Source organism: Rhea americana, unplaced genomic scaffold, assembly GCF_003343005.1.
Source record: "Rhea americana isolate MKP2758 unplaced genomic scaffold, rheAme1 scaffold_4, whole genome shotgun sequence".
NCBI lineage: Eukaryota > Metazoa > Chordata > Aves > Rheiformes > Rheidae > Rhea > Rhea americana.
The window spans coordinates 3,306,831-3,332,916 of NW_028186534.1; the positions used below are offsets into that span (position 1 = coordinate 3,306,831).

The 26,086-nt window shown below is 44.6% G+C and overlaps 1 protein-coding gene across 2 annotated transcripts; it reads left to right on the top strand.

Annotated features, from left to right (window-relative positions):
- Positions 1-4,751: 4,751 nt before the first annotated feature.
- RPN2 (ribophorin II) lies at positions 4,752-25,434 on the top strand. Of its 2 annotated transcripts, XM_085313956.1 has the most exons (18): positions 4,752-4,803; positions 4,879-5,075; positions 6,918-7,013; positions 8,179-8,354; positions 9,208-9,283; positions 9,649-9,783; positions 11,661-11,837; positions 12,242-12,360; positions 12,788-12,893; positions 15,310-15,401; positions 16,280-16,394; positions 16,836-17,030; positions 17,488-17,574; positions 18,033-18,128; positions 19,392-19,467; positions 20,383-20,512; positions 22,797-22,882; positions 25,056-25,434. In XM_085313956.1, the coding sequence occupies exons 1-17, from the start codon at positions 4,791-4,793 to the stop codon at positions 22,846-22,848; spliced, it is 1,938 nt and encodes a 645-aa protein (XP_085170082.1). In that variant the 5' UTR covers positions 4,752-4,790; the 3' UTR covers positions 22,849-22,882; positions 25,056-25,434. The 2 variants fall into 2 exon arrangements, with proteins under 2 accessions (XP_085170082.1, XP_085170083.1); XM_085313957.1 differs by lacking the exon at positions 22,797-22,882.
- Positions 25,435-26,086: the final 652 nt, after the last annotated feature.

Consider the following 26,086-nt stretch of genomic DNA (forward strand, 5'->3'; position numbering starts at 1 on the left):
CGCGGTGCTCCGAGGCGCCCGGTCGCCCCGGCCCCGCTGCCGCGCGGGCTTTCCAAAGGGCTTCCCGAGGCGCTCGGCGTCGCTCCGCGGGGACGCTCAGGACGCTCCGGAAAACGGGCGGGACAGCGMCGCTTCTCGCGTTCTGCAGCGGGCGGGCAGCGGGCCAGGACCCGAGCGCGGGCGTCCCGCTGCTCCGYGCAGCTCCCCGGCGCCCTCCCGCCGTCCGCTCCCCGCCGCAGCTGGGCACGGCGGCGCTCGAGCTGCTGCTTGCGGTCGGCCAGGGAGGCCGTCGCCTCCCGCCAGTCTCACCCCGAAGCCTGTACTTGGTGCAGGGGACGAGAAGGGACCGGTCCCTGTTCGCGTCCGCCACGCCACTCGGGGCTTTACGGGTGACCCCTACCCCCGCCCCAAGCTGTCCCGTTACCAGGTTGGGGAGTCCTGGCCTCTCGAACCGTTTGGGCCTCGGGACCCCTGCACGTCGCTGGTCGCCCTTGTTGCCCTTCTCTGAAAATTTTCTAGTCTTAATGTGTTCTTTTGGAGGCTGGGGGGGGGACCAGAAATGCACCCAGTGACCCATCAGGCCATGCAGAAGCGCCTGTCCGTTCGCCAAAACGGATGATTTGGCAATGGGGGGGTGCTGAGGGCGGCGCGCGCAGGAGGAGCCGTGCTGCCGTGCTGCCGGCCCCGGGGCGGGGGGAGCAGCGCGGGCGCCCTCCTCGCCCGGACCCCCTCGGGCCTGGCGGAGCGGCCGGGCACGGCCCCGCGGCTGGGCCGGCAGCGTGACCCGCGGCCCCGCGGGAGCGCCGGGCGGGCGGACGAGAGGGTTTGGCGCGCTGCCCGTGCTCGGGGACAGCCAGGAGCGAAGGAGCCTTGGACAGTGCCGTGCCCTTAGGGAATCGCTCTCTGTGCCCGTTGTCTTCTCGCCCTCTCCTGCCTCCTCCGCAGCGTCGCCCTCCCTGCAGCAGAGGAAGTCTAGCAGCGGCGTACTTGGAGCCAGCACCGCAAGCCTGACGTCATCCCGAGAAAACGGGAGTTTCAGTGTGCACGATCGGAACGGTGCAAACACAACCCATCCGCCGGAGGCCCTGAGGAGTTCCCCGGTCCCCTCCCGTGCTCGGGGCTGCAGCGGGCTGGGCGCGTCCCGCCGCGGCGAGCCTTCGGGGACGTGCCGAGTGCCCCGGCGGGGTGGCAGTGAGCAGCAGACTTGGTAAATCACACCGCTAACGGGAGACGAGCGCTGCGGGTGCTCCCGTCGCGGTGCGATGTAGTGCATCCCCAGGGAGGTCTCAGCCGCTGCCAAGACCGCGGGGACACGTGCAGGAACTGGGGCTAACTGGGAGGGCTCGCGGCCACCAAGGACACGGCCAGCCGGCAGCGCTCCCGGGGACGGGGGACACGGCTGCCTGGCACGCCGGGCGCACGCACGCGTGTCCAGCGCTCCGAGCCTTTCCTGGCGCGCTCGCTCGGGGATGGGGAATAGGCTCCTCCACGCCGGCAAAGGTGCCCGCACCCCGAGGCTCCCACCCTTCACCCTGTGCAACCTGCCGGCGTGCCGCCCGCGGGGTGCTTCCTCCCCGGGATCGGGGGAGCCGCCGCAAGGGCCCCGCGCCGGGCGCAGGCAGCTTCGCAGCCCTCCGTGCCCTGCCGCAGGGAAAGGTGAGGGGCTGCAGGGGCCRAGCCGGATGGGGAGGGGAGCACAAGCTGCACTGCAAAAAATACATATAAACAATTTAATAAGACAAAAAAATGTCTCCCAGCTGGGATTCATCAGGGAAAGCTTTCCGGGAGTAATAATAAGGAAAGCAGACTCTCGCCAGCACAATACCTTAGTGCTGGCTGCGGCAAAGGTGTGCTGCCTGGGAAAGGAGGTTTAGCACTACGAGCTCCTCCTCGCAGAGCTGGGACGAAAGGTGTCTCGYGGCTCTGCCCGGCTCCCGCGCACCATCCCCTCGGCCTCCCTGGGCAGTCGCCCGAAACGTGCCGCGGGAGCCAGCAAAGCTGGAGTGCCACAAATTCCAGAGGCGATAGCGCCCTGGAAAAGGGGGTGTCTTGAAAAGCCATTTGCAGGCAGCCTGAGAATGTACTTTAGACCTGAAAGCAACCCCTTGGCGACAGCCACAGCATCGGCCCAAGTCAGCTGCAGGCTCTTAGCGYTTTCCAAGCCCCTCTAATGCCTAGAGGGGTGTGGGGTGGGGGAAGCAGGCTCACATTCCTTCACGGGACTGGTATTATTGACCCTAAAAAGGGAATTGTTGGAGTCTTTACCAAAGAAGGAATGCCGGCTGAGCCGCGGCCAGGCAGAGCGGAGGGGAGGGACACGGTTAACACCTTCCCGCAGTTTCGGGGCTCGTTCCCGTGCATGGTCCAGGCTCCCCGTCAAAGGCACGTGAAGACAAATTCATGTGCATGGTGAAACTACGGAAAACCCTCACCCTGAGCGCTTGCTCGCCAGGATGGATACACATCCTCAGCCAGGACCAGCCAGCAGCTGTGCCCGGAGCAGCGGCTTGCGAGCCATTTTATAACGAGGGATAGCAGCTCTTGATGAGATACAGGTCAAACTCGCTGTTATTAGAATTTAGTAAATGCGGTTTTAACAACCATCTGGCGCTTCTTTTATATGCAATAACCATCCCATTACATCGAAATAAAATCCACATTTAAGGCACTTAATTGCACAAGCGGCCTTTGGCTTTTTCTCTCTCATCTCATAAAAAGCTTCCCATTTCAGTCTGTCACCGGCAGAAGAGCTCAACTGCGGGTCTCAGGCCTCCCTGCACGGCCGGGGCCACCTCRCATTCATCGGTGCAGCCCGGAGCCAGGCGACCTCTGGATTTTGTGACTGTCTCTGGACACGGACAGATGCCCACGCAGGTCGGAGACTCGTCGGGTTGGCAAGCAGTGAACAGGACAGAAATCCCACTTCCCGGAGGGTTTTGAGATCATTCTAACTTGGCTTTGTTCCCATCCTGGACAAAGTCTTTTGCTCTCCCCAGTTCTCCAGAAAGAGCGATTCTGGATGGAAAATGTTGTCTCAGATGGCTGAAACGTGTCAGTTGTTTACTGTACTCTGTAAGGTGATGCAAACCAAGCTACGCAAAACAACAGCCCTTTCTGGGACAAAACATCAAAATCAGACCCTGATGCTGAAYGTTTCTCCTTGATTTTCTTCCCTCCCCCCAATAAAATGACAGCAACAGCGACAGGATTTTGTAACACATTTCAGTAAGAGTATATTTCCCGACAGAAACTCGTTGCTCTCCAGTTTTCCCAGGTGGTTCAGCTTACGGCAGGCCCCAGCCAGGAGCCCGTCCCACCCCAGCACAGGCATCTGGGCGGCCACGAGGGTCGGCACAAACGGCAGCCGAGGAGCAGCGAGCGAGAGCGTGCGAGCAGGGGCACACGTCCGCCCCGCGAGCGCTCCTGCACGCAGCCCACGACGGCCGTTACGGCTGTTGGTTTGCACGGCCGGGCGAGGAACGGGGACGGGTATTTCAAACTGCCGCTTCATCGACCGCTGGGTATCTTCCCCGACAAGCCGAAAGCGCGAGTTCCCAGTGCCCTCTGCAGGAGGAAGCGCCTCCCTTCCCCGCGCCCGGCCGCGCCGCTCGCGGGACCGAGGGACGCGAGGGCGGCGTGGGGCTGGCTCAGCGGGCAACTCCGTGGGCACCTTCTCTTTCCCCCCACGCCGAGCCTCGCAGCACGACCCTCCCCGGGGCCGGGAAGGTCGCCGGCCTCGCGCGCCGGGACCTCCGCTCTCCCTCCCGGGACCTCCCCGGCGAGCGAGCGCGCGGCGCAGCGGGAGCAGGCCAGCGCGCTCCCACCCGCATCCCGCTCGCCAAGGCGGCCGGCGCGGACGCCGCTCGCTCTTCCTTCCTTTCGGGGAGGGAGAGGAGGCTCCGCTCCCGCGGCTCGGGGAGCGGGAGCGCTGCTCGGCCCAGCCCGCGAGCCGCAGCCCTCGGCCCYGGGGCCTCGCGCCGCGCGGCCCTGCTCTGGGACCGTCTCCCCCTTCCACTGGGGAGCTGCTTTTTCCTTCTCTTTTGCTCCCCGGCCGTGGCAGGGCCGTGACGACAACCCGAACCGGGCCAGCGGGAGCTGCGCGTGCCCGGGGCAAACGAGGCTTCACGGCCCGGGGACCTGCCCATCGCGCGGCGCGGCTGGGCTCGACCTCGCGCCCGGCTTTCACTTCTCTTATTTGGTCCTTAGGGGAAAGTAAGAGCGGGGAAAAAGAGAGAGACGGAAAGCGAGGCCCCTTGAGGCAGGGATCGCTGAAGCCACCTCCCTGAGCTCGCTGGCGGCGGCTCCCCSCGCCCGCCGGCGCGACATGGCGCCGCGCGGGGCGGCGCGAGCGGGGGCGGCGCGACATGGCGCCGCACGACAGAGCAGCCCCCGCCCAGCTCCCCGCCGCTTCCCCTTTAAACGCGGCTCCCGCGCTGCGAGCCGCCGGCCGCTCCACCAATCAGCGARGCCCACATCCTCTCCAGGGCCCGCCTCCCCGCCCGGGGGGAGCCGGGAGGCACGTACCATTCCTGCTCCCCCCTGGGGGGTTGCCGTTGTCCCAGCCACGGGCGAGACCGCCACCGCCCCTCAGCCGCCACCGCCCAGGCTGCGCCTGCTCTGAACAACTATCTTCTATCTTTTAGGCTCCTTTCTTGTAGCATTTCCTGGACCGGCTCCCTCCCGCTGAAGAAGCGGTGCCGCCCGYTGCCCCTGCCCCGTGGCGCGGTGGTGTGCCCGGGGGCGGGGCGCTGGGCGGAAGAGACTGCGGGGCCGTGGCCGCGAGCTGCAACATGGCGGCGCCGGGTGAGGCGCGGGCGGCGGGCGGGGGCCCGGGGTGCGGGGGGAGAACCGCGTCGCTAACGGCGTTGTCTCTCGTAGGCCCGCGGTTGTTCCTGGCGGCGGCCGCGCTGCTGCTCCTGGCCGGCGCCCAGGCCCTGGCGCCCAGCCACCGCCTCACCGGCCGCGACCTGGCGCGGCTGCGGGCGGCGCTGGAGCGGCCCTTCGCCGACCTGCAGGGCGCCTTCCACTCCATCGTGGGCCTCAGCAGCCTGGGCGCGCGGGTGGCCGACGAGAAGGTGCGTGCTTGGTGCGGCCGGCGTTCAGCCCCCCGCCCTGCCTCCCTCCCGCCAGTCCYCCTCGCTCTTGTTGCTTGGGGGTGGTTCTCTTGCGCTCCTAAATYCGTGCGATTCAGCACAGCAGCGCTCCTGCGTGCCAGGAAGCCCCAGGGGCAGCACAGCAATGGGAGAGGAGAAACGATGGAAGTTCCTGCAGTATCTTCCCAGTTCATTTTACAGTAGGGAAAACGTAACGTAAAAGTGTGTAGTTTTCTTAATATCTGAGCGAGTCRTTGATAATTAGGGTAATTAGGGTCAGTCTTTCAGCTGAGCTTCTCATTTGAGTAAAGCTATTGCATCTTTGCCCAGGAGGACAGTGCTGCAAGCTCCCCTGTACTTGGTGCTTCCAAATAGTAATTTTGGGGTTCATCCAACTGTAATCTGTTGTTGCATTAACACAACTATCCGTTTACTACTTTATGACAGTTATTTCTGCCTGTGGCATTACTTGCTTTGTTTTCCTATTAAATGGAGTTTTTGTTACTTCTTTTTAGTTGCCACAGCAAATGCAGCCAGATCATGTCATTCTGTTACTTCTGGCTGTAAAATACTTTCTTTAATGTGTAAGATAGAAACAAAGACTTGTAGTGTCAGTATGATGCTTCCTGACCTTACTAATCCCTTTGCGTCTGTGTTTCCATTTTTAATGTTGTAGACTATTCTCATGCTGAGCAATTTACTTGCAGGTACATGCTTACCTATATACTTAAGTCTATAAACAGAAATTTGTTATTTTCTCAAAAACTCAAATAGTTTAGCTGTTCTCATACTATTTGGTGCAGGCCTCTTAGACTCTTGTGTGTACACGCTGCCAGCTCTTAATCATGAGGTGTCTGAAGATGACGTGGTTCACCATGCTGCCCACCCTGTCTGGTGGGTAATTGGTATTTTGCAGACTAGTTTGGGAGCTGCTGCTTCAGTTTGTTGATGTCAGTATTAACTGTGTTTTTAATCACTCTTATTTCTGGCAACAGTAATACAGCATTTGCCTGTGCGGTTAAGGAGTAATTTTTGTTTTTATTTTTTTTTAATTTTGTGTTRAGACTATTTTTTTTTCTGACAGTATGCTTTGACACAGGGTAGGACTGTTATAAAGTAGAGCAGTAAAAATAATAGCTAGGCATAATGCATAAGTAAATGCTTTTCAGAATTCTTAGATTTAATTGTACCATTAAAATCCTAGTCGAACCTATTCTCCACATAGCCAAGGTCTAAAATTTATCTGAGAACARTTAAATTCTTGCTCATTTCATAGTTAAAATAGAATCTTAATGATCCTTCTATTCTTTTGTCAGCCACTAATAGGCTTGCTACAGGTCAGTGAGGAGTCTCATTGCTTGCCTTCATATTTTTAGCTGTTTACCTCACTTTTCCTTTTATTTACTTTGAAATCCTGTGYCCATTAATGATTTTATTTATAACATAAAACTGGGAAGCAAGTTCACTCACAGAAGAACCTACTGCGCCTCTGGCTGTTTTCTATACTAGAATTGTTTTCCCTAATAAAATGCACATAGCACTATTATTCTGGTAGGTCTTACGATTGTACTCTATTTAAATGTGTATTCTGTCTGCAGTAGGCTCTAACAAAAAAATCGTTTATCTCTTTGAACAGGTACATCTTTGATTCTGTGCAGCATGTAGCAGAGTGGGATTTTGGAGTTTTTAGGTTCTGCTGTTTTGCAGTTACTAAGGATTTCTTTTGTCCCTTTTCAGTGTACATGAAATAGAACATCATTTAAATCTCCTTTCAGTGGTTTAAGTCAAGACTGTTGCTGTCATTTTGTTTCTCTTTTTTCACAGGCTGCTTGCAATTTCATCAAATCTAATGCAGACTCCAGCAGCGTCGATTCCCTTTTCTATGCTGCACAGTCCATCCGAGTCCTGTCTGGATGTGAGGTGAGTGTGGACCCCTAAACTCTGAAGGCAAGTCTTATCAAATAAACACTTATCCTTGGGTTATCCCTTTGAACATAATTTCTACTTTTTCCTTCAGTTAGTGGATTGTAGTTTGTTGTGTCTTAGGTAAATAACTTACAACATGTGTTTTGAGTATTGTATGYAAGGCAAAGTATTTTGAAAACTAACAATCTCTTTTGTACCACACATTTTCCATAAATGACAAGTTTAAGCGTAGTTATAGGAAGTTTTTTGTATCAAATGCRTTTAAAAAGGTGTTTAAAACCATGCTGTATCTTGAGACATGCTATAGCTTCTGCTTCTTTGTATGCGCTGCCTCTGCACTGAGAGAGGCAGGGATCTGGCAGAGAAGTTTTTATGTACCCRCATATAACATCACAATTGAAACAGGACAAGTTTCATAACTAACATGTTTTCCTGTCTATCTTTTTGCCTACATAAATCAGCTATTTTGTATCCTTATGTGTGGTGATAGTAGCTCCTTCATATTTTACATTACTGTACYTTCACAGAACAGTTACCTATTTTTCTTCAAACACTTAGTTCTCCACTGATCTGGTTGTCAGGGCATCTTTGRCTGTGAAGACTACTCTTTTTCACTCCCTTCCTTCCCCAGATACTCTTCAAGCACTCAAGCAAAATGTACATATAAATTCAGAGCTGTACAGTGCCTAGGGGAAAAGCCACCTCGTGGGTTAGAGTGGTGATGGAGGAGCTTGGGATGCTTTGCTGTTCTCTTGATTAAATAGCAKTGGCTGAGAAAAAAGGAGCCAGCATATTTCTAATAAATTCACAAAAATGGCTTCAGTTAAAAACTGTTTGGATGGACTATGAACTGATTGAATGTAAACCCTGGGTTAAAACACTACAACAATACAAATCACCGTCACCATCTTGTGACGTCAGATGAAAAGCAGGTACTATTTGTAGTAGGGTACTAGGGATAAGATTGAATTGCGAATTATCCTGCATAATTTTAAAGACTGAATTAATTAAACTAAAAGGTAACAAAAGATAAAGGACCTCTTTTCCTAGCAGATAATAGTACTTTACCAATCAAGTGTATTGCTGCAGGAAGAAATCAGTGGTGACTAAAAGGATGTGTTTTTAAGTATGACTCAGTGTTCCCTATGTTCTTCCTCAGGTTACTGTTTCAAATGAGACAAGGGAGTTGCTTCTTGGAGCTGTCAGTGAGGATTCTTCTGTCACCCAGATCTTCCATGCTGTTGGGGCCCTGAGTGGCTTTGGCCTTCCTTTGGCATCTCAGGAAGCACTTAGTGCTCTTACTGCTCGTCTTAGCAAAGAAGAAAGCGTGCTGGCGTAAGTCTTTCAGAGAAGTGTTTCATGGTCGCACGTTTATCCTCTGGGCAGTTGGATTTTGGAGTGACGGGTGTTTTAACACTTCACCAGTTTTGTAATGTAGATCTAGTGGGATAGGTACTATGTTTTCATTTGGCATATGTGTTCAGTTCATTGTTTTCTCTCTGGGAAAATTTGAAAATATGCTTGGCAAACAAGCTGATAATTTATWCAGTTTAGTTTGAGAGTAATGGTCAGTGTAAAGAGAATGCCTCCTAAAGAAACCTCTAATTTCAAAAGCATTCACAAAAAATTTCTGACTTAAAACCTAGCTGCAGTCCTTCATCACTTCTTAGAGTTGCAGTAAAATTGATATGCTCTTCCTTAGCCCTCTTTGTAGATTGAATTGCCTCTACTGTGAGGTGGAAAAAAGTGTGCTGGTTAGCAGAAAGGATCTTGACATTTATTACCAAATACTGTTTAAGTGAATTGACTGTGAAAGGAGAGAGCAGAACTTTCCTTAAAAGACAGGGAAGAAAGGGAAACTTAATTTCTTCACAAAAACCTGGCGGGTGGGAAGCCTCAATAGCAAGTTTGAGGATCTGTGCTATGTGTAGTTCAGTTTTCAGTTTCTTCTCTGCCTTTGAATCTGTGAGTTTGTTGCAGAACTGATGCAGCTGAACCAGCATTTATCTAACTGAAAACTAAATTTCCACTGACCACTTCAAATTCGTTGCCCTGAGTCAACTGGGAGAATGCAGTAACWACTATTTTACACTCCATTCAGAATAGAAACTGTATTTGCCTTGATTTGAATGATGTTTGGCTTTTAAGGAAGGAAAATCACACTTTTTTTTGTCTTTCATTGTTGAAGAACCATCCAGGCTTTGGAAACGGCGTCTTATTTGTCCCAGCAGGCAGACCTAAGTGGCATTGTTGAAGAAATAGAGGTAGGAACATGTTATGATCTCTAATTAGTCAAAAACTTTTTTTATAAATTTGTTCTGAGTGATGTATTAACGTGCAAAACAAACTGAAAAGTCAACTTACATAATTCCTTTCTTGCATAATGTAAGTTGACATGGCCGTTCCTTTCAAGCAGGTATTTTTCCTGAGCTGCTTTACCTAATTCACRGTGGACTGTGGCATAGGAAGTAATGACTTATAGTTAAATCCAGTAAATACTGATTTTTTWWAAATATTTCTAAATGACTGTTATGAAATATTAAAGTGATCCCATACTGTTGGTTAGCTGTCTAACAGTAGAGCTAATCTGYGTGAATCTCTTTGAATACACTTTAAATAACTTTGTCAGGATCTTGTTGCTCGCCTGGATGACCTGGGTGGAGTTTATCTGCAATTTGAAGAAGGAATCGAGACTACTGCACTATTTGTTGCTGCTGCCTATAAGCTGTCGGACCATGTGGGTACAGAGCCAGCAATGAAGGAGGTCTGTATCTACCTTTTCCTCCTTTGCGTGCTGTAGTTCACAAAAAGGATCTGCCTAGTCATTTCTGCATTTCATGCAGTTCCGTGCATTTCATTTCATGCAGTATAAATGGGCAGTATAACTGGATAGAATTTGGCCCAGAACAAGGATTGAGTACACTGAATGAAARAGGAAATATCAGTGGGAATGTTGTTTAACAAAATATAGGAGGAAATTGCACCTTCAGGATCACAAGCTGATCTTTTTTTCCTCCCAAATGTACAGAAGGAAATGGCAAGTGAGGCCTAGGTTTTCTTTGTTTATTAAGACAGGCTGTTATATACCTGTCAGGAAATGCAGGCGCTGTAGTTTGCGGCATCCCAAAAGGAGATGACATTAATACCATAATCCTTGATCAAGAATCCAGACACAAAAACTGCGTGGTCATTATACTGAAATGAAAGACTGTTTAGAARTTCCTTTTGAGGTAGATTAAGTTGTAAATCATTACTGCAAGCTCTCTGCTTAATTTCTCTTTTTTTTTTTCAGTAACAAGTTAACTGAGTGAGATACACATTTGATTGAAAGTGGCAGTTCCCTGCAGTATAAGCCAAAGTGACAGGGTTGAGACTGAAGCCAGTGTAAGACGTCTGAGTTTGTTCCTGGCTCTTTTCCATGCTGCTGCCAAATAGACTCAGTGCAAAGTAATTTTTATGTCACTTTTGAGGTGGTGATTCTGGTACACACAATTCAAACTACCAGAGTTCAAGTATGCTTAAAAGGGGGCCCAATTAAAGATAATTGTTTAGTGTTGATTCAGATTTGTGCTGTCAGAAGTACTATTGTTGGGACTTTATGGCTTTCTCTTGTGAATGCTGAGAGTGCCTGTTTTTTCCAGAAAGCCACAAAACTTTTTTTTTTTTTTTTTTTTTTTTAGTGTTGTTTAAAATAATAGCTCATGTGTTTTTTCACAGTTCAGTTTTCAGTGTGTTTTTCACATCATTGTGTCAGATGCAAGGTCTGGATCCTTAAAAATGAAAAACACTACAAGACTGGCACTATACAAGAGATCTGTAGCATCTATCTGGATGCCTTCTTTAGGCATATAATGTACCTTGATGCTCATTCATACAAGCATGAGGATGAAAATTTGAGATGTAATAGTTTTCACTTAAAATTGCTGGTTGTGTACAAGTTACTAGATTGTGTACGTGCTGCTTTATTTGGGATTGTCTTTGGTTATTGTTCTCACTTCTGATTAGAACCTAGCCCACAGTCCTTTGTGTAGGTCAAATTACAGGTAACACTATTATCCACTCCTAGTTCCAGGAGAGTTGGCACATCCTAGAGCCAGAGCTGACTCTATGCTCCCAGTGGTATTGCTTTAAAGCTAATCCTCTTAGTTTAAGGATACCGCTGTGCCCAAGCAGACAAGCCTGCATAGGCCTCTACTGGGTACTTCCAGAGCCATTAGGATGCTTTGCATCACCTTCCCATAGCCTTTTAGCAGGTGGCCAGGACATCTTGCTTTAGTCTTTTCCTGCTGTACAAAGACAATTGTTTGGCTCCCAAATCCAAACTGTAGTCTGGGTGCTTCTCTCATTCTTAAACATACTGTTTGAAGAGGTAGATACAAATTCTATTTTTGCAAGTTTTCAGAACAATTGCAGTGATTGTGGTTGGAACTTCCCAGCCAAGAGTAAGAATGCTAATGTGACATTACAAAAGAAACTAATTCTGAGTTACCTCTTAAYGTGAGTTATTTTTAAAGCAAATGTAAAATTAAATGGTTTTTAATAAAYGATGGATGTATTTAATATAAATAACTTTGTACTGAATCCGTTTGTAATGGTGTGGGAAGCTGGTGGTGCTAATGTGATTTGTTTTTCCTCTTTCAGGATCAAATTATTCAGTTGATGAATGCAATTTTTAGCAAAAAGAATTTTGAGACACTTTCAGAGGCCTTCAGTGTTGCTTGTGCTGCAGGTGCTTTATCCCGGAACCGTTACCACTTGCCTGTCATTATTGTCCCTGATGGGCCTGCAGCTGTCTCTCACCATCAGCCTGTGCTCAGGGTGGGTTCTTAGACTTAAATCTCATGACTGAATCCTTAGTGTTACAGTTCTGGGCTGACTGAACATGTAAGATGTCTTTCACTTCTAGCTCCAGGACTTGGGTTCTAGTAGATCTGGGGATTTAGTGCTCTTATGAAATGAGTGTTACAAGCRTCTGCTTACTGGAGGCTTATCAGACACTACCTTAAAAAGGTACTATGTGGAAGTCAGCTTTTTTGATCAGAAACTTTAGCTTTCCTAACTAACTTAAAAAGGATGTAGTGCATCTGGGATGCTGGGCAGGGGAGAAATCCGTGGGTATAATATGGGAGGAGGAGCTCTTTCTGAAAGCAAGTAGCCTTGTATGCGCTTACATTTCTCTTGGGATAAAAGGTTTCCCAGAAATTCTTGTTTTGTTGTTGTAGCTACAAGTGACCGACGTTATGTCTCAGCCACTGACTCAAGCTTCTGTGAAGCTAGACTATGCTAAGTCTGCATCTACCAAAGCTATTGTCCTTCAACAGACAGCATTTGCTCTGTCAGAGTAAGAAAATAATCTTATTTTTGTAGTTTGTGTGGCAAATGGGTTCTATTTAAACAGCATTGAACTTCTACTTTCCCCCTTTGTGTGCTCTTCCACCAGAGAAATGCTTGTGTGATGGAAAACCCAAAATGTTGTAGTTGCATTTTTGTTGATAAGTGGTGACAAAGCACATTTGGTAGTGATACTGAATTTTTGTTATGAGGCTTTCTTTTTGACTGGGTAACTGCAAAATTCTTCTGATTTCAGAGGAACTTTGGAAAAGAAAGCTTTTTCCTGCACTTATGCACAAAACTTAACATTGCTTTTCCTGTTTGCCTGTTTAATCCAACGTATTTGGAAACTTCTTAGTAACAAGATGTTACGTGTTTATCAGACTGCTGTATTTATGTCTTAGAGGATACTTAATACATTGCTTTTTCTGTCACAGAAATACTTTTGAGCTGAACTTCATGAGTATCAAACCTGCAAGTGGATATTATGATTTCTCCATCAGTGTTGATGGAGATAAACGATTTATTGCTAACAAAGTTGAGGTGAGTGTGTCTCTTGATGGTTTTCTAATTATGTGCCTATTCAGTAAAGCGTTTTTTTATTTATACCCTCTAAGGATATTGCTGTTTGTACTGCACTTCTATTGCATGTTTTTCTGTAATGCATTGGATTTTAACTCAAGATCAGGACCAGTTACCAGGCTAGCATCTCAAAAGAAATTTGTGTAAATTTCAGAACAGGTTGATCACTTAGTAAGATATTTGCTGATTTGATAGCATATGAACAAAGGCTGACAGTGATAATGTTTATGTGGCATCCACTGTTTTAAATTAGCTGCACAAAAGCTATTACTAAGATTATTAGTTCTTGAGAGCATTCGTTGAGTTGAAGTCTCAAGGCTTGGCTAGTCTCATGATTCCTTGGTGTATGGAAGCTAAGCATTTGTATATATAGCCTCTGGAGTCCTAAGAGAGGTGCAAGGGGATCTTYTGGCATCTCCTAACTGGATAGATGTTGGTGCTTGCTGTTTCTCCACTATGAAAGCAAAACTGCAGATATAAATTAAGTCTTCATTTCATACATGTATACTCTTTTTTTTTTTTGGTAACAAAAGCTGTTGTACTGCTTCTCTCAATAAATACTGGTCTTACATAAACACTGAGTTCTACTTTTCCCGCAAGGTTGTTACAGTGAGAAGGATGTGACTTCTGTGACTGACTGTGTAGTCACCCCCTGTGTCAACAGCCGAGGACACTTTCAGTTATGTCTGTTTTCAACATTAATTTTTACCTTCAGTCACCTATTTCAGGAAAAGATTAGCTTTTGAAGCCTCGCAACATTGTCAGCTTGGTGTGGAAGAGTCACTTACTTACAACTGCTGGCCTTTAACATGCGTATCAAATTGATGTTGTCATTGTAGTATTAATGGCACTTAGGAGTGTCAAAAGGGGATTGATTGGTCCTGCTTAAGCTCACTGCTGGCACACAGAGGTACCAGTAGGAATGCATTAATGCAGGGGTGGCTTTGTGTGAGCTGTTCCTAATAAGACATGTTGTTATGGGGGAGGACTGCTGGGGGAACTGCTGCTTTTTTATTTTTTTCCTTACTGTTATTAGCATTAATTGTCCTTAATGCACCATCATTTTTGACAGTAATGAGCTAAACCAGTGGGTTATTACTCTAGGCAGAAACTGCATTTCCTGGCATTAAAATATTTGAGAGATGTTTGTGTATTGTTCAGTTTGAGGGGCTATGCACAGCAGCTCTGAGTTGCCTTCACTTAAATTATTTAATGGTTGCTTCATTAGTCCATCTTTCTTTGCTTTCATCTTGGAAACAAAATAAGTTTTCACTAAAGTCCTCTTGAATAGGATTCACTAGCCTGTAGATTATTTTAGGGATAACCTCTATGTTGAATTGTACTTTTAAATCTCAGTTGTAAAGGAACTATTAAGACTATTGGGTTTGAAGTCTGACCTAGGCAGCTTGTTTTGTGTTTTTTTATTTATTCTTCCTATAGATTTTATGTGAATTGCTTTTCAGAGTGAGTAGATGGGACTAATTCACATGAGCAAACCTGTAATAACAAATATATATAATGGAAAAATGTCTTGGCAATGAAACAAACTTTAATTCTTTAGGGATTGTTTATCTGCTGTGCAAACAAATGTGCTAATTAAAAACTACAGCCTGCAGTAACTGCATATGTTTGGGAGAGAGATTGAAATCATTCAAACCCACTAAGATTTRTTGTCTAGATTCTGTTGTTTGGAGCTGCAGAGAGGGCAGAAAAATATTTCTTTACTCTAGCTTTATGCAGCACTTAGCACAAAAGTGTTGTGATAAATGGCAGGGCCATACTGATTTGCCATGCACTAAATGATAAATATTCCTCTGAAGGAAAGCTTGCTAAAACAAAATACAGATCTGCAAAAATGGTTTGCCTTTCTCTACTAATAATACAATCTGCAGAAACCTGTTAGACTTTCAGGAACCAACAGAGACATAACTGGTTGCTATCAGGATTCTCATCTCCAATTGTTATCTAATAAACTGAACATGCATATTTACTCCTGCTTAAATCATATATTTAATAGCTAGTTTCTGCTCTTTTTAAAAGCAAATTAGTCAGATCTGGATAGGTGGATTGTTTCATAAAAGCAGTTCTCAAAAGGGCAGCTGACTCCAGCATGTTTGAGAACGAGGTATCTTCAGACCTGGCCGCTTGTGCGGGGAAGAAGAGAATGGCTAGGGTTAGTATCTGATATAGGAGTTTTGCCAGAAAGTAGACTGGTGTGGATCCTTTCGTTCAGATTAGGTGCTGTCTTTGGCTTAGGGTAAGCTTCCCTTTGGGGAAGGGGACAGAAGAACTGAAAGCTRCTGAGGTGACCTCCACTGTAAGTAGTCTGTGCAGAAATTGGGTGCTCTCAGTAACTTCCTGTTGTGCTTGGTTGCAGTTGAAAGTAAAAGTTTCCACAGAAGTTGGGGTTACAAATGTAGATCTTTCTACCGTGGATAAAGATCAGAGCATTGCGCCAAAAACAACCAGGTAAAATAACTCAGTGTGCATGATGCTTTAAGGGGCAGCTGTGACTCTATGTTGCAAATCTTTTGACCTTTACCTACTTCTGATAAACCAGAGGAATCCTGTATTGGAATATACTATCTTTTGGRGGCGGGAGGGAGGTCTTTTTTTTGGTGGTGATTTTCTTTAATATTGATGCATCTACTAACAAAAGCCAGGCAACCAGAATCTTCTGTTACTTTGACACAACTCAGTAGCAAATGCAAGTTAAAATAATTGCTATAATTTTTCTAATATTGTCAGGCTTTGATAGACTCTAAAGCTACATGTATGCAGTGTATAGGGTGTGTGACTGTGCCACTGCCAGGTGTACTTGAACTGAATTTAGTTTGGGGTGTGTTTTTTCAGGTGGGGGTAGCTGTCTGTTTAACTGACATCAATTAAAATATAATGCATGGAGTTTTAACTTGAGTTTCACAGCTTCACTGAGGCCCTTCTCTGTGTATTAATTCTTCTGTGCTGAAGTTTGTATATTTGTTCTTCCTGCTCTGCTGCCATTGCAGCTTTGGATGCAGTAGAGCCTTGGCTAAGTGAAATATGGGATGTACAGTTAGTAAAGCCTTGTTTTATGGGCTTCCTTTGAACCTTACAACAAACTACTAAGATTTTTGTGAGCTACTGGTATTGCCTGTTCTCAAGCAAAATATTTAAGTGCATTCATTTATTTCCTTTAAACTTATAGTAGAACAGAAAGACATGGTAGCTTATTTAAGTATTTGATAGAACAGATCATCTATGCTGAATAGACTGCAGTACTGCTAGTCAGGCTTGCATGCCTCAGTTTCTGTAGCCTTTTCTTGGAAGATTGCCTTGATTCTGTTTATTTTTTTTTCTCTCCATAGAGTAGCTTATCCAGCCAAAGCCAAGGGTTCATTCACTGCTGACAGCCATCAGAATTTTGCTTTGTCCTTCCAGCTGATAGATGTGAACAGTGGAGCTGAGCTCATCCCTCACCAGGTTAGGACAAATTCTTATCATTACCCTGTCACCTGGATGTTCCATCATGAAGTATCTAAGGTGACAGTTGCTCTTGAAAAGATTTCATGTACTTTGAARAGCCTTATGTTTCTGAAATGGATTGTGAAAGAGCATCAGTCTTGATAAAGGGTGGGCATGGTCTCATTTTGTTTGTGCTTGCTATATGTTAAAAGAAGTCTTAGCTCTGATATTGCATGTTAGATCAACAGTATGAGTGAAGGTACTCTGCACTGTGAAAAATGCATGTCTGATTTTTGAATATGGACTATTCCTGAAATACTGCTTGAAAGTAGAGGGGGTTTTTTTGAAAAAAAAATTGAAAAATTTTTCTTCTGTTGCACAGATCTTCTCAGGTAACACTCAGTTTATTGTAAAAAGCACTTTGAGATCCTCTAGAAACGTTACAATCTTTTCTTTCAGACTTTTGTCCGACTTCACAACCAAAAGACTGGCCAAGAGGTAGTGTTTGTTGCAGAACCGGATAGCAAGAATGTATACAAATTTGAGCTGGACACTTCTGAGCGAAAGACCGAGTTTGACTCTGCTTCTGGTACCTATACTCTTTACCTGATCATTGGAGATGCCACTCTGGAAAATCCAATCCTGTGGAATGTGGTATGTAGCTGTACATTTGGTGATCTGGTTTTGAGGTTACTGACAGTCTAGCGTGAAGGGTATCGTACATCTGTGGAAGGAAAAAGGGCAGATATAGTTCCTTGTAGTGAAACATCTGCCTTTTTCACCGTTCACAGGCTCTGAGGCCTCTTGTTCATTTCTAAGCTTTCCATCCCAAGTAAGCATCAAAGCAAGATTTAAATGAATGTTCATTGAGCRCATGATGGAACAGGAACTTCATAGCTGTTGTGGGTTTGAATGAAAAGTGCTATTTTCTCTGTTTAGCAGAAATTTCCTTTTAAAATCTGGTAACTTTTCCTTAGTTTCCTTTAAAAATCATGTCAATTATATGGATTGACAAATTAGCAAATATGGCACGGTGATGTATTAGATTTTATAAAACTTACTGTCAATACATTAAGGTGAAAATTCCTGAAGCTGTGTAGTTTCATTTCAGGCTGATGTTGTTATCAAATTTCCAGAAGAGGATGCTCCATCCACAGTCCAGTCCAAGAACCTCTTTGTACCCAAACCTGAAATCCAGGTATCATCCAAAAAAAGCTCTAGAAATAAAACCTCACAGTGNGGGGGGGGGGGGAAGGGGGCTAGTCCTATTCTGGCTTATCTGGTCATATTAGAAAAATATTAAGATGAGAACAGAAAAAGTCATCTTTTATAACAATAACTGTGCAAGTAACGGAATAAAAGGAAAACCAGAATTGCTGTTCAATGAGAAGAAATTCATTGCATTGCAGAATATGAATAAATAAGCTATGTGCTGTACCTGTGAGAGAGCAGTTGGTGTCATTGAGAAGATTTAAACATGAAAATTTGACTAGGCAAACACCAGGGAAAACCTCCTGCTGCTGAAGACTTTTCTTGCTCCTTTCTGGCCTTTCTGCTGATGACAGGCTAACACAAGTTTCTCTAAGTGCAAGGAAGAGTTAACTGAGCAAAAGAGTGTTCCTACTTATGCATTGGGGTTTGTTTGTTTGTTTTCAGCACCTGTTCAGGGAACCTGAGAAGAGGCCTCCTACTGTGGTGTCTAACACATTCACAGCACTGATTCTCTCCCCCTTGCTTTTGCTGCTCATTCTGGTGAGTGAACTAGACCACAGAGAAGAAAATGTTTTCTGTCATTTAGGAGACTGACCAGCCAAACTTCGTATTAAAACTCTGGGTTAATCTTAATTAGCACAGCATCCTTGCAGTCATACTTAGCAAAGCACAGCCCTAGAAAGGAGATGGAGATGCTCTAGGCATTTCAGTAGTCGTTCCTGAGAARTCGTTGTCAGTGCAGGGTGTTTGACTGGTTTCATTTCTGAACTGTAGAGGTTGATCATCAAAACAGGAAAAAAAACAACATTAACCAAGCAGATGTAGGTGAGGTGAGTTTCTCAGCATGGTTCTGCTAGCGGTCGTTGAATAACAGTGAAATCAGGATAAAACTAATATCAGACTTTTCTGGGAGAAAATTAGTGATTCTAGCTTACACTTTAATATACCATCAAAAATTCCATGTCATTTAATTCCATCAGACTGATTTCAATTTATGACTTAATTGGTATTTGCCTGTCTGTAGGTGAGGAACATTTAGTACTAGCTCACTGTATTACCAATTCAAGTTTTTGAACTTTGTGATATAAAAATTTTAACTAGCGAAGTTGAATTCAACTGTTTAGAGCATCATTTCTTAAAAATGATCATTCCTTAAAGCCCTTAGTCAGTTTTGCCTTTTCCACTGAAGCTTTGTGTTCAGATAGGTGTGTCCTCTGGTCTTTGAAGTTCACAATAGACATGTTGGTGACACTGAGTGAGAAACTTGATTCATGCTGTTCCTCTTTTCTGTCCTTCCCATCTTTCTCTTCTGCACTCTGAAAGCTGAAATTGTTTTTGTGAGCAAACATCCTGTATCTGTAGCTAGCCTTTTGTTGATTCCAAAGTGAGAACCTTACCTTTCTTTTATTTTTTAATAGAAAATAATTCTGCTGGATAGAAATGGCAAATTTTTATTTTTGTGGGATTTTTTTGTTGTTGTTTTTGAAAATTTAGATTTGGGGCATACATTTGCTTAAAGGCGATTTAATCCTGATACCATTCCAATCATGTCTAAGAAAGAATTGAGAAACTGCCTTTTTGGAATAAGAAGCAGCTAGGAACAATTTCTACTAAAAGAGCTTACAGGGCTAGCTTAGGACTCGGTAGTAATTTTGTCTCTGTACATGAAAACAAGTTTGTACAGAAAACACTGTACTCATGGAAGAATTTAAAGTGAATTGCCTTGAAAGGTATTAAAGTTTGAAATAAAAGCATGTGTTTGTAAGGCCGTTGTTACTCAGATTTTATTTCTTTTCCTTTTAGTGGATAAAGATTGGTGCCAACATCTCCAACTTCAGTTTTGCTCCCAGCACCATTGTTTTTCACATGGGACATGCTGGTAAGTGTCAGAGGTTTTCCGCTCTATTTGACCTTCTCGCCTGAAAGTTGCAGATGAGAGTCCTGGTGGAAAATGGACTTGCAGCCTATTAACTATAATGACATAATAGCATAACATTTGTTCTCTTGTTTTCATCTGCCTTCCTGCTTTTCATGATTGTTAATATGGTGCTAAACCTGTTTTGGCCATCAGCTTATAACAGCAGTTATTATCCAGGCTTCTCTCACACACCACTCATCTGTACTTAATAGAATGCTTTATTTCCAGAGGTCACATTCTCTATTGCGTGTTTACCCTTTGTAAGCAGGGGATTTGGCAGGGGATGGAGGGGAAGAAACCGGTGGGTTCACTGACTACGTCTTTTCTTTAGCGTTCTTGCTGTTACTGTCTAGCTCCTTTACCAGGCCAGATTTATTCACCAATTTTGTTGCTCTCATGGTTACACAGTTATTTACTATCTTGGTAGATTTTCAAAAACATAGCAAGTTAGGAAAACATTGGATCTAGTCTGTTTCCTAGATAACAGTGTGTTACTCAACCAAAACCATTTTCCTTGGAAGCTTTCTAAAGCTCTGTATTCGTGGAAATGTACAAAGGTTAGTATATCCCCTGTTAAAATCCAGAAGATCTTCCTCCTCCTAATAGCCTGAAACCTTTGTCATATGTCCTTGATTATTACAGAAGGGAGCTACTTGTAAGCCATTTGTGTCACATTTTTCTGCATTATGTAGACCCAGACGCCTTCTTCCCCTGACAACAACAGACAATGTCTTTGGATCTGATGGTCAGAGCTTCAGAGATGAGTTAGAGACCTAATGCTTATACCTCGAAGTTCAATGTAAAATTGTTTTGGCAATAACCAATAGTGTTTCCTTGAAGCACAACTTTTACCGTGAACTCTGTCTTTTTCCATAGCAATGTTGGGACTCATGTATGTCTACTGGACTCAGCTCAACATGTTCCAGACTCTAAAGTACTTGGCCATTCTGGGTGGTGTGACATTTCTGGCAGGCAACAGGATGCTGGCCCAGAAAGCAGTAAAACGGTAAGTCAGAGACGATTGTGTTKGTGAGAGCAGCTCTTAAAATCTGTGGGGAGGAGGAGATCACACTGACACTATCTGAAGTCAGTAACTGGTTCAGTGATGACACTTCTTTCAGTTCTTAGATACTCCTGTATGTGGCAGTGGGCTGCTCAGTCCCATWTTCATGCCTGTTTTCAGGTGGAATGCTTGAACAGAGTAGGAAAATGAGGTGCTAAAAGGTAGCTGATTTTGCACCTTCAGAGAGTGGTCTGTATGGGCCACTTGCTGAAGTGATCAGGCACCCMGAGAAAGTATTGAAAGGAAGCATGTACTCACTGACATGTGGTAATCTGCATTTGGCAAGAAGATGTATTCCCTCACAAGATTATTTTACTACATGATATATTAAGCATTAAGCTTTTACAGTACTGTTAGATAATAAAGCTGTTATAAGTGTGGAAAAGGCCCAACTTCTCTGCAGCTAAGTTTTAGGGGAGGGAGGTCTTACTGCTTTCTTCAGTTACCTGCTAGGGTGTTATAGAGGAAAGGAAAGCAGATGCTTATTGGGAGTATACAGCAGCAAACAAAGGGTAACAGACAATCAGCAACAGGGAAAATTCTGACAAATGTTAGTGGGAGGAAATTCATTGAAGATGATCAAACACTGCAACAAGTTGCAGTTGACTTCAGAGTTGATCCTGTTTTGAGCTGGGTGTGGGACCAGATGGTCCTTGCAGGACTCTTCCAACTTAAACTATTGTACAGTTCTGTAGTAAATGTATTGGAGTATCTCTTTCAAGCAGTGAACTGTAAGCCAGCTCTGAACAAGCTTCCTCCAAACCTAGAACCTGTATAATCAGGCCAGTGTGGCCCTGTTCCTAGACAATGCAGTCGTGCTGAGACAGAGCTGTAAAACCTGGCCATGGTGCTGCTTCTGGGTCCTGTGCTGGTGTAGCTTTACTGTGCCATGTTGTGCAGTGCTCACGAGCATGGGTACCTCTCCTTATGGCACAGCTCTGCATTTCGCAGTATAGACGTGGTCTTTGCATAGATACATATGTTGTCTTTACTTCCTGTATTAGGATGGGATTGATTCTTCACATTTGTACCCTGCGTCACATGCAGTGTCTCAAGAATGTACCGTGGTTCAGGCAGTTTGCAGGCTGTTCCCTGAGCCAAGCTCCAATATAGTGCGTTAAYTGGAGGTCAGAATGTTCTTCACTTCTGCCACCTGGAGTTTCTATATGAGCAGCTCCACATGTAGAGTTTTAAGCTTTAACCTTTTGTACTAATGTAGAGTTTGGCTTTGGAATTGGCCTTGTGACCTGCTTTGACATCAAACCTGTGCTTTTGCATTACTTCCCCTTTTTGAGACATTATGACAGGTTTATTTTTGTACACCTATCTGTATAAATATTMTTGAATTCTTGATTTTTTTGATTACACTCTAATACTGGGCCAAGAGCTGTAAAAACCAACAAGCCAGTGGAGTTTTCAGGGATTTCATATTGATTTGCCTTTAAAAACATAGGGTGCTTGCCTGACTGTGTTATGTATTAGCAAAAACTGTTATTGTAATCTGGCCTTCCCATACTGTCCTTTCAGATTTTTCAATCTTGCTTTCTTGGATGCCCAGTCTCTTCAAGTGTGGCGCTTTACTCTTGTTAGCATAAGGATTCCCACTGAAGTTTGTTGCCAATGGGGTTATTCTGTGTCATTTAATAATGTTTCATTTGTTAATTTGAAGAGTAATAATAAAATAATGATAGATTTCCTAGTATACAGATATGGGGGAAAAGAATACACTGAAGCTTTTTTTCTGAATGTCTTAGCTCAACCAGGGCTTCTGTTAACACATAACCCCCTGCAGTGTTTTGAAATAAGAATCAGCCATCTGCATTTATCTGTATGCTTTTTCACAGTAAATGACTTGAAGAAGCTGTAAATGCAGTGGCAATTTTGAAAGTAAAACTTCTATCTTGGGCTAAAGTTAAATCCTTTGTACATGACTTTAAAGTTCCTAAAAGACATTTTTTGTTGTTGTTGTTAGCATGCTGCTAGATGTCTCAGATTGTTTTGAAGTGCAGTGATAATTAAGTAGATTGCACTTGCAGGCAAAGCTGCCATTCTGCTACAAGGAATACTGTCAGGGTGGGAGCAGTATTATATGTAAACCATGTTTTTACAGAAATTACCAGAAGGCCTGGTTTTGCTTTTTTACATTTCTGTCATTGGCTCTGGTTCCTGGAGCTGCTTTCTTCCTTCTTATCTTCTCTGAACCTTTCTTCCTTTCTCCTTTTGGCAGGATCGCTGCAGAGCAGAGCAGTAGGTTGGCAAAGTATAGAACGCTGCGGTAAAAGGGGGTTTTGCTAGTGACCAGCTCTTCTAGAAGTAAGGGTTCTTTCTGTTTTTGTTTTTCTTTTTTTCTTGGACAATTGTTTCGTTTCACTTTCATCCCTCACTTCCCAGACAAAAAGATGCCTTGGCTGAAGATGTTTTTCTTTYCAGCTTGGCTTATTTGACTTTAAATCAGACTTGATTACAAATCTTGATTACAGCTGGGTTTGCATATTGGCAGTAGGTGTCCTCAGAGTTGATTGACTTCAKGAGATTCCTGAATCTCTGAAGTCTCTGTGGTAATATGTGCAGGTGTATAAATGTGGGTACATTGTCTTGTACACTGAGCATCTATCAGGTGATGAAATAAACCTAAATTAAGCATTATTGTTCCTGTAAATAAATTATCAATAATACCAGCTAGAGGAGAACCTGATGAAGATGCTTAATCTCTGGGCTGTTCCCATCTAGCTGTTGGTACTCCATATCCCCCTCTGCAGTATTATGGTTACTGAGCTCCCAGGCACTCTTGCTGCTGGTTGCTGGTAGGGCTGAATTATGTACTTGCTTAGGGGTGAGGAGAACTGAGTGCAGCAGAAGCCAGGTCAGCATCACCTTATTCAGCTGAGAACATGACCTGATCCCAGATTTATCTGCTAATTAGACTAAACTGGGCATAATGGCCCAGTCAGTGGCAGCAGTAGCCAGTCCCTTTTGATCAAACATGATCATCTGATACATCTATATTATCGTTTTACTAGTATTAAAACCCTTAATTTCTTTTGATTCTGAGCAGGTGAGGTCCCAGGTTGGTAGGCCCACAGTGGCATAGGCAAGACTGCCKGCCACTCTGCATGTGATCCATTTCTAAATGTGTGCATGATTTCAGTCTTGTTCAGTGTGTTACTTTCRTAATGGGGAGAGGAGGAGAGCATCTGGCACAATTCCTTTGATGGGACTGAAATCACTGCAGACAGTGCTGTGCTGGAACATCTCATGTGTTTCTCATCTCCTTCGTGTTCATAGCCAGTGTTCAGGCACATGCAGTATGTTGAATGGAGATCAGTTTTTGTGGTGCAAAGCCAGAGGCTACGTGGCTGCCTCTGAGGAAGCCATGTGCACTGGCATAAATTCCTGTTTGCAGATAGTGTGGAAGAGTTTCATGAAAATTATTATGGAAATTTTGGGGAATTAAGGGGAATAATATGGGAACTATTATGGAAAACTTTGGCCTCGAGTCCTGTTGAGGAACACCCTGTTAGTATCTCTTCTCTCCCTTGAATGTTTTGGAGTATTTGATCACAGAAAAAGCTATTAAACAAGTAACTAGAAAGGAACTGAGGGTGGCTGTTAGTTGTTCTGGTGATAAATGTTGTCTGTATCCTTCGTGTGTTTGCTGGACAGACAGGAGGTGCTGTGCTAGCTCCTGGATGCTTCTCCTTTTGCCATAGCTTTGGGTCAGTGGGTTTGAGCCTTTTAGTGGCCCATAGCTAAATGCCTAACAAGTGTGTTCTCCACAGCTTGTAATTTTTCTGCTTCTCAGCGTGACATTTTAACTCCTTAATTCCCTGTGGGCTGTGAGTAACCTTGGAAGATCTTGCAAATAATATGTTATCCAAAAACCACAAATTAGATGTAGCTGCCATGTGCAGCTGAAAGGCTTGTTCCTTACTGYTGAGCTCTGATGGCTTAGATTTCAKCCAAGACTGTATTGTTACTGAGCTGAACTGTTCAGTGCTCAGCATCCACTGATGCTGTGCCTGTGTCTGGCTTCGTGAAAGGGAAAAGGACCCCCAAAAGGTGGGTTTGCTGTGCCTACATTAGACTCCTTCATCTACTTGGGGCATGAATATCTTTCTTTTACACTTTGGTACTTTCTTTTACATGTGCTTACACTTGGACCTACTGATTCAAAGTGAGTAAATGTCTCTGTTTAAAGCAGAAGAGTGATACTAAGGTAACCGTGCTCTTTTTTCTTTATATTTTATAAGACTTTTTCTACTGCAAAAAAATATATATATGTATCTTCATGTTATTTGACTGTTTCCATGCTCCTTGAATTCAGTCCTCAGCTGTGGTGCAATATGTTGCTGTTTCATCACTCTTCTCTCAAAAGCTTCTTTCGAGAGCAAGTGATAGGTTTGGGTGTTCTTTTACTGTGCAAGGAATTGCCTTTTTTTTTTTTTTTTGGCTTGGAAAAGTTAATTGTTTGGATTTCTCTTTCCAGAACACACTAGTACCAGAAGAATGGAAGAAATGGAGAAAACAAAGCAAATGTCTTCAGGAAAGAGGTGAATAAGTAACTGAAAGACCGAAAGAAGGAAGGCAGAAGCTGAAATTTTTTTTTATATATTAAGTCAAGAGGTTCCAGTTATACTTTTTTTTTTTAAACCTGTTTTCCACAATTGTGTTTAATGCTGCTTGAGTACTTTTCACGTGAATCCAGCAAATTTTCTCCCTTGAATCCTCCCCCAGTTCATACCCCCCAGGACATTTGAGTTTCCTTTAGGAAATAAAAGAAAAAAGGAAAATAATAATTCTGCCTTTCCCTAGGCACCCTCTCCTCATGCCATACACCTGTGAATAAAGAGGAAAGAATGGTTTGATTTTTGTTTCTGGCTGTCTCTAAGGCTCTAATTTGAAGCTGGGCTCATATGAGAGTAAAAAGAGCTTTTTTTTCTGATGAGTGACTTTACTGCAACAGCCATTGCTGTGTCAAGCTTCCTTTTGTTTCATGTCCATTCCAAGAGGTAAATATTTATCTGGGAGGACTTTCCACTCCTGCTTATTTTTTGTGCGTTGCTGGCATCTGCTTTTCTCCAACAATTGTTGTTTTCTTTGCCTTCAGAGTGGCGTGAGGCAGGGCTATGCTTAGTTGCTGTGGACCTTCAGGGCTCAAACTGGAAGAGTCAGTGGGGCCTGGCCATTGCAGAGGGCTGGCTCTGGTGCTGGTGTGTCTGGTTGCGTCTGCCCCGGCTTCCCAGGCAGGTTTGAGGCCCCTTTAGGGGCTCAGTTTCTTTCCTGCCTTTGGAAGTGACCTTACTTAATAAGTTTGATTTCCTGTCCCTTTTTAACAGGTCATTGTTTTTGTGCACCTTCAAGACCATTAAATAGTCTAGACTCTGGCTTTATTGAAGGACGCAATAATAACAAACCTAAAGGGCAAACCTGAAAATGTCCTTCTGGTTGTTAGTAGCCGAATGAGAGCCTATCTTTGCAAAACTGACTTGGGCTTATTTTTCCACTTTATGTTGCATT

Excerpts from the sequence above, each read along its gene's own strand:
- RPN2 (XM_085313956.1), top strand. Across the intron at positions 8,355-9,207 it reads AAAGAAGAAAGCGTGCTGGC|AACCATCCAGGCTTTGGAAA; the intron begins GTAAGTCTTTCA and ends TCATTGTTGAAG. Across the intron at positions 16,395-16,835 it reads CTGAGCTCATCCCTCACCAG|ACTTTTGTCCGACTTCACAA; the intron begins GTTAGGACAAAT and ends CTTTTCTTTCAG.